Source organism: Halichoerus grypus, chromosome 9, assembly GCF_964656455.1.
Source record: "Halichoerus grypus chromosome 9, mHalGry1.hap1.1, whole genome shotgun sequence".
Classification (NCBI taxonomy): domain Eukaryota; kingdom Metazoa; phylum Chordata; class Mammalia; order Carnivora; family Phocidae; genus Halichoerus; species Halichoerus grypus.
Window position 1 is genome coordinate 117660635 of NC_135720.1, and position 12971 is coordinate 117673605.

The window sequence follows — 12971 nt, forward strand, 5'->3', positions numbered from 1 at the left end:
TGAAACACAATTATACTTTATTTGAAAGATAGGGTGAATCCATCACTGGTGACTGGAGCTCTGAGGCTACACTTTCTCCTCAGGGAGGTGGGCTGGAATGGGGTGAGCTGCATTTGGCAGGGGCTGTGGTGGTTTGAGATCTGGGTAGATGAGAATTTGAGTTTTTTAAGATTGTAGCACCTCTCACACCAATCCAGAATCCACCTGTGTGTTTTCTTCACCTCTATGCCCCCCATCAAGCCTATCTTCTGGGGCATCCCCAATTTTTCTCTACAAACCTGTCACCTGCCTGGCTCCCCAGCTGGGCCTCAGGCCGGTCTCCCCAGAGTAGATGATCAGGATCATTGAGGAAACGCTGGCTGCGTTGGCATGTTAGGCAAGTCTGTACTGTCCAGCGCTGTCCCCTGCAGCCTGGGTGAAAGTGGGGAGGAGGAGGGAAGTGCCCAGGTTTAGGAGAAGAAAAGGTCTCCTGCACCCAGTTTTGCCTCCACTGTTTCTCAGTAAGAATTCCAACACTCCCCAAGTTTGAATACAAATTTGAGGCGTCTTACCTCTGCTTAAAGTCTGTCAATTTCTTGGTATCCCTTAAGATAAAGTCCAAACTCCTTAACAAGCCTCTTCAAGATCTGCCCTGTTTCCTTCTTCAGCCTCATGTTTTTTTGCCCTTGCCTACCTCAAACTCCAGGTTCCTGAACTCTGGTCTCCTTGACAGCACCACAAGCTCTCCTGTCTCAGAGTCCTCACACATGCCTAGAATTTCCATTTCTCACTCCTTTTGCTTATCATGAACCGCACGACTACTAGTATAAGTAATTTAGCATTTTACTTCCTCAAGTAAAGCATTTTTCTATACTATCTTGTTTCTTAGTCTGTCCTATCAGACTATAATTTCAGTGAGAATAATGGATCTTGTACAATACTTGACTCATCTCAGAAAAATATTTGTCGAATGAATGAACGAATGGTGATGTGAGTCCTGTCCTCCACCATGCAAAATAACATCTATTAGTATGTATGGGTGGGTTACGTCTTACGGCAACATCATTCCCTACTGCCTTTCCTTAGTTGGTCCAAGTGAAGTTAGCAATTCAACCCAGAGCTGGAAAGAGCCGGCTGCTGTAAATCCCACGCCAGACGCCCATCTAAAGCGAGGAAGGGGGTCTCCTCCCCAGCCCATTGGTGCTCCTCAATCACCCCCACATCATCAGGAGCACTCACGTCTCTGGCGCTGGGTGCAGGTGAGGCCCGGGATGAGGAGGGAAGAGCAGCCACGACAGAGGGTCCTCTTCACCGAGGGGTCCCTGCGGACGGAAGGGGATGGTGGTCCGAGCGCCCGCGCTCCCTCTCCCATGCTTCTCGCCCGCCGCCAGGTTCCCTGAGCGTCTCACCGCCGCAAGACCAGCCGCTTTGCGATGGTCCTCTCCGTGTGGCAGTAAAACCTCGCCAGCGCCTGGTTCGTGGGGTCCTGCGCAAGGACACAGTGGGCGGCCTGGGGGAAGGAAACCATTACTTCATGGCCGGCCACATCCGGCCGCCTCCCCGTACGCCCCCCGACGCGGACTCACCTGGTACAGGAAGCTGAGCCTCTGGAAGGCCTCGCGGTCCTTCACCGGCCCAGCCATCTGCGCCGCGCGAGTGCCTCACACACGACAGTCCGCAGGTCCCGCCCCTCCGATAGCCCCGCCTCAGGCGCCCGCGCACGGCCTCCTGGGAAGTGTAGTTCCTGGGCCCGCGAGGCTCTCTCCGCGATCCTTACTCCGGCGCCACCCTGCGGCCTCAGGGACCCCAGTTATTTGTAAACCCACACCCACCCCTGCAACCCAAGTCCAGGGTCCCTGTCTGAGTTTTGGCTACCTTCTAGTCTTCCTCAAGCCCATGATCAGTTATACTAGGTAGGAAAGTCTAGTGAACAGGAGATGATCTTAAACTGCAAAACATTTTTAGGACACAAGACTGGTCTCTTTATGCAGATAGGTTGGGGAGATGCTTATGTGCAATTTATACCCAGCTAGAACTTCTGCCCTACGCTCCTGAAGCCAAAGGCAGATGCCTGAAAGATCTACAGACTGAAGGAACAGAAGTTATACATTCAAAAAAAGCACTGGTACCAGTGGGAGTGAAATTGGAAAGGATTATGAGGGTGGTCAAAGGAAGGAAGCACAGCTTATTCCCATTCTTTTTCCACTTACCAAAAAAAAAAAAAAAACAACAAAACCCCACTTCCCATTATGCAGTGCTGGACACACAGTAGGTGATCCTAGCTAACTTCTAGTCTTAGGTACTGGAGCACAGAAACTTTTGACATCTCCTGCTCCTGAAACTCACCCCTCCCCCACCTCCCCTATTCCAATCATATACTTCACATCCCTTACTCTGACCTGTCTCCTGTTTGTTCTGTTTGACATCCTGTGTTTACTTCTGCCTCATAGTTAATGACCACCAGTTCCTGAAGTCAGAAGTAGAGGGATGTGAGCTGGAGCGGCAGAACATGAATGAACCTTGAGACAGGGAAAGGGTAGCATTAAGGAGAGAATAAGGCCTCTCTCCCTTCTCAAACCCCATCAGGCCATGCAGGAAACCAGGCCTCCAGCTCAGGAGAAATGGCCAAAACCTCCTCTGGGATTAATTTCACAAGGATCCCTAAATTCAAATGAGGAGTATGTTTAAAATGTAGACATCCAGGCCCACCCCAGACCTTGATTAATCACTGAGGGCGAACCCCAGGATCATGCATTCTTAACACCAGTGATTCTTACACATCAACACAAGGCCATCGTCAAATTACCACACAACACAGAGATCACTTCAGTGGATCCTTTGTTCCATATTGTTTTACCAACCAAAGCATCTTGCCACAAAGAACCACAGTCAAGGCACAAAGGTAAGAGGAGAGTCTGGACAAAGTCCTGTTGAGGTGGTAGGAGGAATTGAAACACCCTCAATAAACTGCAGTTTCTTGTCCCAATCTTCTGTGAACCCCTGATCACCCAAATAGCAGATATTCCAAATCATTTTAGTTCGGTTTGGCATGCATAGCTTTAACCTTTTTTGACAACATATGTACCCTACAAGTTGTTTATTTTGGCCTAATGTTAAAATGATTTACATTCTCTGATAGGGGAAATGGCAAAAGGTGAAGGATGGCAACAAAAAAGCAAAAGACTGGCTCCTGTGAACACTAGTTCCAGGCCATATGCACACAGGCTAAAGGAAGTTGCCTATCTTACCCTTCCCTATACACACTCTCTCTTCTACCCTGTCCTCAGGGTGAGGAAGACTCTATTTCCTTTCTCCCTTTTTGGCTTGGACACCTTAGCCAAGGAACAAGGCTGACAACTTGGGAGCAGCTACTTAGTAACATTCTTTAAGCCCAGGGCTTTGGATAGAAAAACCTTTCTCTTTCCTCTAATACCTGACTGTCCTTTCCAGGTTCCCTTGGGAAAGCAGTGAAAGGGTAGATGTGTCTTGAGGGGTCTCTGGTACCTCATCTCTGCAGGAGAAAGGTGACTGACCGACATCTTAGAGACAACCAACTCAAAGGAGGCAGGCACTAAGCCAGCTTTGCTGAAGGCTGAGGCAGGGACCCGATTTCTCCTCTCCTTTCTTCTCACCCTTTCCTCCCCACATTCCTACCTCTGGCCAATCCTACTCATAATGGCAACTTACTCTGGGAATGGAAGACCAAAGAAACCCCTTTCCCCTTCATTGGTCACTAGGAATCTGTTCCTTTAGCCCCTTTCCCAACTTTCTTTCTAATCTTGATGCTCAATCTCTGCCCTCAAAAAAACAAAACAAAACAAAAAAAACTCCTTAACTTCTAGACCCATAAGAGCAACTATCATTCATCTTTATTTTAGTCTAGAGGTACACAGACCCCTCTGATCTTCCTCAAGAAATAAGACCATTCTGGGTCAAAGAACCCCCTAAAAGGATGTACAGGGGTTTCTGTTTCCTCTTCTGGTTTTGAGCAAGTCAGACCCTCCCACAGACTTTCTGTTTCCGGAAAAGCCTCTCCTTCCTTCCCAACCTATCCATGTGCAATAGAAAAACCTGATGGACTTCAGGGGAGACAACCCCTGGGAACTAGCTCCCCACCCTGACAGAAGGGAGACACAGCTGTGCTCTCATCCCAGACCAGTCCTATCTACTCCTCCATATAAACCATTCTAGAAACCAAGATGCCTCTCCTAGGCAGTGCAGGACTGGAACCAGGCAGACACGAAGACGTTCCAGCAGGTCACAGGAAGGAAGGCCCATAGCTCTTGACCCTGACTCACCCCAATTATTCCCACATCCCTACCTGTCACTCCCAATCTGTTGGGGGCCTGATGGTAAGTGGTGCAGCATTCTTCCGACCAGCCCGGATGCCTGGATAGAAGAGGGGCCAAAGTTTCTCAGTAAAAGTATCAGTAAAAGTGTAGATATGAGAGCGGTCTGTGACATTGTAAAAAGACAGTGTGCCGGCCTCATAGTCTAGGAATATGCCCACCCGCTTGGGTTTCACCTTGATGTGCAAAGGGGTAAAAGGCGTGGTGGTGGCTGCATATTTGTCCCCATTCCACAGCCGCACCCGCCAGTAGCCAGTCTCAGGGAGTGGAGTCAGCTCGCCCTTTCGGCTCACGGAGTCCCGGCACACGCCCACTGCCCAGTGGGTCTTATCACCCACCTCCACCTCCCAGTAGTGTCGGCCTGAGGTGAAGCCCTCAGTAGCCAGGACACAAGGGTAGAAGGTGAACCGCCGTGGTGTGTCAGGGAGATCCCGGAGTCTTGTCTCCACAAACTTGACGCTCTTACGATCTTCTGACAGGACTAGGTTAGGGTGAGCAGTCTCTGGGTCCAGGGTCACATCCGCTGGCGGGAGAAGCCAGAGTGGGGAGCTAGATGAGGATGGGAATAGCTAAATGCCCCTGCCTCACTCTTCCAGCCTGCCTTTACAGAGCCTGCTTCCTTAAAGGTCCCCAGAACACCGTGGGGTTTGGTTAACTTTCTCAATCCATGGTCTCACCTAAGGGAAAGGAGGGAACAATGGCTTCCCTTCTCACCCTGGCCCTAAAGTAAACAGCTAATGATCTCTTGATTCTGCAAGGGCTGATGGTTTAGGCTCCTGCCTGATCCCTTCTCCACCACCCTGTGACATCATCTCACTATGTGAAGAAGCACAAGTCACAGTCTAAGGGCCAGAAAGAACAGAAAATGTTTAGAAGGATACACAGCAAGACAGCATTATGGTCTAGGGATAGGGTGACCATGTATCTGGAACTGGTTCACGACTATTTTCTTTGCGTAAATATTAATGATACTCCCTTTCACTCTCAAGGCCGGGCGGGGGAGGGGACAAGTTTAGGCATATTATTTAACCTCTCTGGGTGCCTATTTAGAAAAGTGTGGACCTAAGAGTAGATGACACCTAAGCTCTGTTACTCACAGTGAAACTGAAAGCCAGGTAAAGGGATAGGCACAAAAAGTGACAGATGGGATAAGTTAAGCCCAGATAAAGTGGGATCTAAAGACTTTCTTCTCTGCTGATTCCCTCTGCTAGTTTACTTTTGGGAACAACTCACCAATTAGCTGTTTAAGGATTTTCCTTAGGGCAAAGTACTGTCGGGGGAAATTGCTGAAGTTCTTTTCCAGCTCTATAGACACTGAAGTCACCTCCATGGTCTTCACCTTCTCACATCTAGGAGGGATAGGGAGATAGGGGAAGAAAGGGCAGGGTCAGGGGAAGCTCCAGCTGAGTGAGTATGCAGATATTCTCTTTAGGGAGAAACTAAAATTCTCCATCCTCCCACTTTCTCCCTCCTCTCTGAAGACAAGTATTCACTTACTGCTTTCTTTTGCCAATCTATGGAGAGCCATATGGCTCCCTGAACAGAGCCTTATTTTAAGAATGAGTCTCAGAACTTTCTGGGGGTATGACTATATTTCATGCAAGTAGTAATCACTCTCCCCACTCTCCCAACCCCTTCCTTTGTCTGTCTTGTTTGGACACATTTCCACCCACAGGCACAGGGAGAATCTGGTTCTACATTACCTTGGTATCTTCCTTACCAGGTTAGTCCTGATGTTCAAAGGGGAAAAGGTAATGGACTATTACTCCCAATGATTTGCTCTCTAACTGGCTTCATGGATGCAATGAATCTTCTCCCACATCCTACCCAGACACTGCGTGACTTTCCTATCCTTCTCCCCTAACTCCTTACTGTACTCCTGGTCTCTAAGCTAAGACCTAACTCACTCAAAGAGATGCAAGAATCACTTACTTTTCCAGGGTACTTTTGACATCCTAGAGGGAAGGAGAAAAGAAAGCAATATTGGTCCTGGTAGTCAAGGGTCCTACAGGCAAAAGGTTCCCCCCTCCCCAAAGTCCTAGATCTATACAATAGGAATAGGGCAAACTAAGGGTCACAATGCAAGGGGAAGAGCTCCAGAGGGATCTGAGTACATCTCTCGACCTGATCCCTATTTTCAACTTTTGGTTAGCATGAAGCTTGGTAATTTTTATCACTTCCAAATGGTTTCTTGTGTCTTTGTCTTGCTCCTTAAGGACACTGGGAGCTCAATGCAAAGGACATTTGCACTGTCTGCTCTTTACTCTGTCCCCCAAGTACCAACCACACACCTGTCTCCTTGAGGATCAGTATAGACTGGTGGCATAGGAATGAATCATACTTTCCTGTTGTTGTTTGTTATCCCTGTCTGGTACTGGTTAATAAATATTAATAACTGTGTGCCAATCCTGATTTGTGAATACTTGGGGTCCAGAAGACAAAGAAGAGAAATCTCTGCCCCCCAAGGATTTCCCAGTTTAATGTGGAAGGCAGAACACACATACATGAAGGGACACAAGAATAAGTACCAAGCAATACATAACATGCAGATAAATGTACAACGAAGCCTCACTGATTCAAATGTTGGTAATCTGATCTCTAAAATAAGAGACATATTTCCTACAGCCTTGCTAACACCATTCATCTGCTTAAAAGAACAAATTATTTCAAACATTTTAGAGGCATTATTTACATATCAAAAGTAATATATTATTTATACATAATTTCAAGTGTCCTTCAAACTAGGTTTGTATTTTTTTTTTAGCAGTAGGTAAATCAAGTTCCAGGACCTAAAAGTAATGGCAACTACATTTACATAATTTTTAATGTATAGTTTTTTTCACTAATTCAGACTCGATTTCCCTCCTTTCAAACGGAAATTTTTCTTTGGTACAAATTAAGCACATAATTGTTCACAAGACATAAGAACACAGAAATGATTAGAAGGGGATGGGAGAAATCAGAGAAGCCTTTCTATAGAAAAAGATCCTTTGAGTATGTCTGGAATAAAGAACTGGATTAGAGAAGCAGAGCAGAAGAGTGAGCATCCCAGGTTGACAGAATGGCCTGTGCAAAGCTATACTGCACTTGATCTGAGGGGCTATGCAGGGGCAAAGGTCGAACCTTAAGCATCTCGAAGCCTGACTGTAAGCACTTGCCCTCCACCTCAGCAGCCAAGTGGGCCAGGTCCCGGCGCTTGTCTCCAAGGTGAGCAGCATTTTCTCGGAGGCGCTGTAGAATGTCTTGTTCCTCCTCCTCCAGTCGTGAAAGCAACATCTGCTGCTCTTCATCCAGCCGCCTATGAAGCTCTTCAAATTCCTTTAAGATCTGTTGCCGGCGACATTCCACTAGTCTCTGAGAAAAGTGGGAAGGTGTTATATTTAGCAGGGCCAGTGGGGCCTTACCCTACCCACCATGTGTATGAATTAACACAGACTTCCAGTGTCAATGGAAATAGCTTAACAGGATACTCATGTTTCTCTCCATTGAAATTTCCTTCTGTAAGTAATGGCTCCTTCCCCAATGTCACCCTTACTGATTACTCGGGAATGAAGACCACTGGGGAATTTAAAAAAATCAGTGTTTAAAAATTTTTTAATTTTATTAACTTCTTAAAAAAGCTGTACTTCTATGGTTTAGTGAAAAAAAAGCAAGATATAAGAACTCAATAATATAATGACATCTACTATTATGGATACAAGATATATCTGCTATTTCCAACTCTAAAGTTCTAGCTAATGCAATTTATCAAGAAAAGGAAAAAAATAAGTACTGGAAAGTTAGAGATGAGATGGTAATCATTTGTATATTGCCAGACATCTACCCTCTAAAAACCAGAGAACCAACTGGAAAAGTATCAGAATCAGTAAGATTTTAGTAAGGGGTTATTACAAAATACATACAGTTGACTGTTGAACAATACAGGTTTGAACTGTGAGGGTCCATTTATACATGGATTTTTTTTCCATAAATAGGGTATAGTACCATAAAGGTATTTTCTTTTCCTTATGCTTTCCTTAATAACATTTCCTTTTTTCCAGTTCACTTTATTGTGAGAATACAATATATAATACAAATAACATATAAAATAGGTGTTAATCACTGTTTATGTCATCACTAATGCTTGTGGTCAACAGTAAGGTATTAAGAGTTAAGTTTTTCAACGACATGGATGGAACTAGAGGTTATTATGCTAAGTGAAATAAGTCAGTCAGAGAAAGACAAATATCATGAGATTTCATTCCTATGTGAAATTTAAGAAACAAATCAAGAGGAGCATAGGGGAAGGGAAGGAAAAATAAAATAAGATGAAATCAGAGAGGGAGACAAACCATAAGAGACTCTTAATCATAGGAAACAAACTGAAGGTTGCTGGAGGGGAGGTGGGTGGGTGGGGGATGATGTAACTGCGTGATGGGCATTAAGGAGAGTACGTGATGTAATGAGTGTTGGGTGTCATATGCAACTGATGAATCACTAAACTCTATCTCTGAAACTAATAAAAAAAAGAGTTAAGTTTTTGGGGAGTTGAAAGTTATATGCAGATTTTCCATTGCACTGCTAACCTTGTTCAAGGGTCAACTGTATATAGATTTCAGGGAAGAACCTGTTAAATAGTTTCAAGTCACTTCAGAGAACTGACAGTTCCCATCCCAGGAATAAGTTCCAAAAGTTTGTGAATTAATTGTTGAAATTTGAAATATGTTTTCTCTCAGCTACCACACAGAATTAAACCTCTAACCTTCCTGAAATTTGATAATATAGTACTAAAACACCAGCCATAATACTTTCTGAAGCTTATCACCTAGCATGTCCTTCCTTTTGTACCTCCACTGCAACAAATGATCTGCCCAGATGGAGTCTCCCAAGTGTCACATGACTGATGGGGAAAAGTAAACCCAAGAGGGAAGTAAAAGAGAAGCAGAGACAGGGAATCTGGAAGTAAAAAGTAGATAGGGATGGAAAGGCAGGGCTGAGGGTGAATAGAGAGGGCCTGCAAAGCCAGTGTGGGCCTTCGAAGCCTGGTGTTTCTGGATTTCAAGCTAGTTCTCAGCAGAGGCTGGCTAGCTCCAGTTCTGGAGCTGCTGCTGTTTCCCATTCCACTGCTGCATTCTCAGGTGCACACTGGAACAAAATATATTCTTACAGCATTTACCCTGTGGAAATTATAAAAGGAAACCTCACTAAAATGGAGTCAGGACGCCAGCAGGGGGAGCACTCACACCCTACCCCTGGTCAATTGTAGACCCAATTGGAAGAGATGTACCTTGCAAGTCCATCCTATCTTAACCACCCCAACAGGAGGAAGGAAGGTTTCCTTTTTGCAGGGCAACAAGCCAGCCAGTGACAAACTGTCACAACCCAGCCAATGAAAAGTCACTATACTCTGAACTCCCAGGGCACGTCAAGGACTTTTCATTTATAAGAGCCCCTCCCAACTACCTCCTTTCCTCTTTAGAAGAGGGGTCCTCTCCTTTGTTCTCTACACTTGCCTATGGATTTGCCTTAGCTTGCTTGTCCTGAATAGCAATTCTCTGCTATTCCTGAATAAACTCATTTATGCTGGTAAAGTAACTGAATTTTATTTAACCCCTAAGTAAAATACAACTTTTTTCCTTGTGTGTGTGCACACACGTGTGTGTTGGTGTATGTTGAGAGGTGATGTATGGGTAGAATTTAGGATTCATAACTGTGGTAAATAGGAAGCAAAAGGGCTGTCTTTATATAATCCCATAATCCCTTCTCTTTTTTTTTCACTCTATATATGTAGGGCAGTGGTTCTTAATGAGGTTCTTACTTCCCACTAGGGATATTTTGGAAACAAGGGGCATTTTTTTGTTTGCCATAACTGGGGGTACTCTAGTAAGGCTGCTAGCACTCCAATATGTGAGATGACTCTGCAACATGCACCGTCCTGCACCATTTTCTATGTTCTGCTGTATATTTAAAAACATAGGCCTGGACTTGAATGTCATTTTATACATAGTAATTTAAACAGAGTTAATTTGTACCCAGTTTTAATATACCTGAATTTTTCAGAAATGGCTGAATAAAACTAAGACTGTATTTTTTTCTTAGAACTTTACCAAAAGTTACTTATCATTTTGAAAAATTATGTCACCAAGAGCTAAGCTGCTTGTGGTGCTTGTCAACATTACTATGCAATTATTTCAGTCTGAATTTGTATTTGTTGCATTGTTGATGATGTCACATATACGTACAAGGATAAAACTACATTGTGGTGTCTTTCAGGGTAGTTGTGCCCAAATATTTACATATGAGATTTTATATAAATCACTTTCCTTTATGTTGTGTGTGTGTGTGTATTTGGGCATAAGTCTCTTTTTAAAATTATGCAGGTAAGTTATTTTATCTATAATTTTCCCTTCAGCATGCTTAATTACTAATTATGTTTAAAAGGGGCACTGGGTCTGATTTTGGAAGTAGGGATGAGGGAGAGGTAGGAAGGAGAATTTAAATGGTCACAAAAGGAATGTTGGTGGTAGTTTCAGAGACCACTGAATTTTTAAAAACACCACAGATCTGTTCAAGCATTTAGAAGGTTTTAAAAAATTTTTATTCCCCTCTTTATCCTTTACCTTTAAGAAGGTGATCAACAGGAACAGGAAAGTTAATGACTGGGAATAAGCTTCGTTTTCACATATTTTAAGTTTCTCAGGAGCCCTCCAAAAGAACAAAGAACTTTTTTTTAAAGTTCACCTTTGCAATCAAAATTAGTTATAATTTTAAAAAATTCAAATGCTTGCTTTATTCAAATATATAAAGGACTAAGGTAGTACTTAGTAATACTTAATAATACTTGCTTTCTATCAAAATGTTGTTATTGTTAAAAAATTAGTGTTTCTACTATTTTCAAACTTGTGTTTAATTTCTGGTGATCCCTAAATCTCAACTCCAAAAATTCATTATTTCTTCTGGAAGCTTTTAATGAGGTCAAATTTCTATGTTGTCTTCTTATGAATTTGCAACTGTGCTTTCGTGCCATGTCATTATCTATTTTCTCCACTGGACTGTAAGCTCAAGTAGGACAGGGACTGTGTTCTTGCTCATCATTGTTCCCCAGTGTCAGAATTTGGCCTATACTGGAAGCTTAATACATACTTATGGATTCATGCAGAGCTAGTATCCCTGATTTTGCTACATATTGGCTGTGTGATCTTGGACTAGATACTTATTCAAGTTTTGTTTCCTCCTGTGATAATTGAGGGTAATAATACCCACTTTACAAGGTATCTAAGTTCATCTTTGCTAAAGATGACCTCCAGGACTCCCTTTCCTTTGTCTTACAGCTCCTCTAGGTCCCACATGTTCATTGGCCTGAACTCTTAGAACTCTAACCTGGGCAGAACCTTAAAACCTAATGCAACCCTGTAAGTTTGGAATGTCATGGCACCCAATGAATTCATAAACGGGACTCAATAAATACTTAGTTATTATTGCCACTATTAAGAATTGTTCACTGTCCAATAAAATAAGACAGATACCAAAATCGCATGCTACAAATATGGTAATGCTATGAAAGAGAAGCAAAATTATATGCAAATTAAGAAAGTTAATTTCTGAAGGGTCAAGGAAGGCTGTATAGGAAGTGGCTTTTATCCTGCATGAAGGATAGATAGGATCCTATAGATGTAGGATGGAGAGAGCAACAGTCTAGGAGAACCAACATCATCTAGCATACCTGAACTTACTTAAGAGAATGTGGTCCTAAAGTCACTGGGCAGTTCTGGGAGCTCTTTTGTTAGCTTCTTCTTTCTTTCTCCCCAGTGAACCTTTCCAAATTCTTCTCTCCTCAGTCTCTCTAAGAAACTCCTATCCCTGCTCTCTCCCTGCTTTACAAGAAAAAAGGAGACCAATGGGCGTGAACTCCCTCAACTTGCCACACGTAAGATGCTGTCTGTCCTTCACTTCCTACATCCTTCTCTTCAATACTTAAATCATGACAAATAATTTAAGTACAATGTATAATGACAAAGAAGCCTAATAAAATACCATTGTTTTTGAGAGAACAGCATTTTTTGAATGAATCAGAACTGGTGGATTAAAGAATGTGTGGTTAATGTGTGGTTAACTGCCTGCAGAGCAGCCCAAATGGAATCATCTGCCTTTACCTTGAGCTCTCCAGGCTTCTTCTCCTCAGAGGACTTGCAGCGGGTGATCTCCTGCAGCTTCTGCTCCAGGGGCTCCAGGCACTTCTGCAATTTTTCCTGAGGGTGGGAAGTGGGAGAGGTGGCATTTAGGGTTGGCTGGTACATCCTACATTCAGAGGTTAACCCATTTATTTTAAACCATTTATTTGCTTCCTATCCATCTCATCACCTCTTGATCCCACTCCCTTCCTTGCCTGTCATTTGGGGTGTCAATTTCTGGTCCTTCCTCCTGCTGCCAGCCTGTCCCCATCATCTTCCTTGCTCTCCAAACTTTCCTCTCACTGAATCTCACAGTTGTCCAGCTGTCACCAACTCCGTGTCCTTCCCCAATCCTATCATTTTCTTACTCAAGTGACTGCCTATTATGGTCAAAGTGACTTTCTGTACTCAGATATCCTTCTTTACACTTGTCCTCCCATCCAACTCAAACCACCTACAAATATAATAAAGTCTTTATTACTTATACTGTAAA

The 12971-nt window shown here is 43.6% G+C and overlaps 2 protein-coding genes across 9 annotated transcripts in view; both read right to left on the reverse strand.

Annotated features, from left to right (window-relative positions):
- Positions 1-1697, reverse strand: RPP21 (ribonuclease P subunit p21). Its single transcript, XM_036120383.2, has 5 exons — positions 1566-1697; positions 1389-1489; positions 1219-1301; positions 279-411; positions 1-140 (listed from the first exon to the last, which is right to left on the reverse strand). Exons 1-5 carry the CDS (start codon positions 1620-1622, stop codon positions 80-82), a joined length of 435 nt encoding a protein of 144 aa, XP_035976276.1. The 5' UTR covers positions 1623-1697; the 3' UTR covers positions 1-79.
- TRIM39 (tripartite motif containing 39) overlaps positions 1685-12971 on the reverse strand; it is a 14717-nt gene continuing 3430 nt past the window's right edge. For 5 of the 8 annotated variants that reach the window (XM_036120372.1, XM_036120371.2, XM_036120373.2 and 2 more), the window contains 5 exons: positions 12461-12556; positions 7452-7682; positions 6261-6283; positions 5562-5677; positions 2801-4851 (listed from right to left, as the gene is read on the reverse strand). In XM_036120372.1, the coding sequence (XP_035976265.1) occupies positions 4304-4851; positions 5562-5677; positions 6261-6283; positions 7452-7682; positions 12461-12556 (1014 nt within the window). In that variant the 3' untranslated portion in view covers positions 2801-4303. Of the gene's footprint in view, positions 1776-2378; positions 2499-2800; positions 4852-5561; positions 5678-6260; positions 6284-7451; positions 7683-12460; positions 12557-12971 lie in introns of those variants that run through there. The other 3 variants (XR_013441340.1, XM_036120376.2, XM_036120375.2) reach the window with 3 other exon arrangements.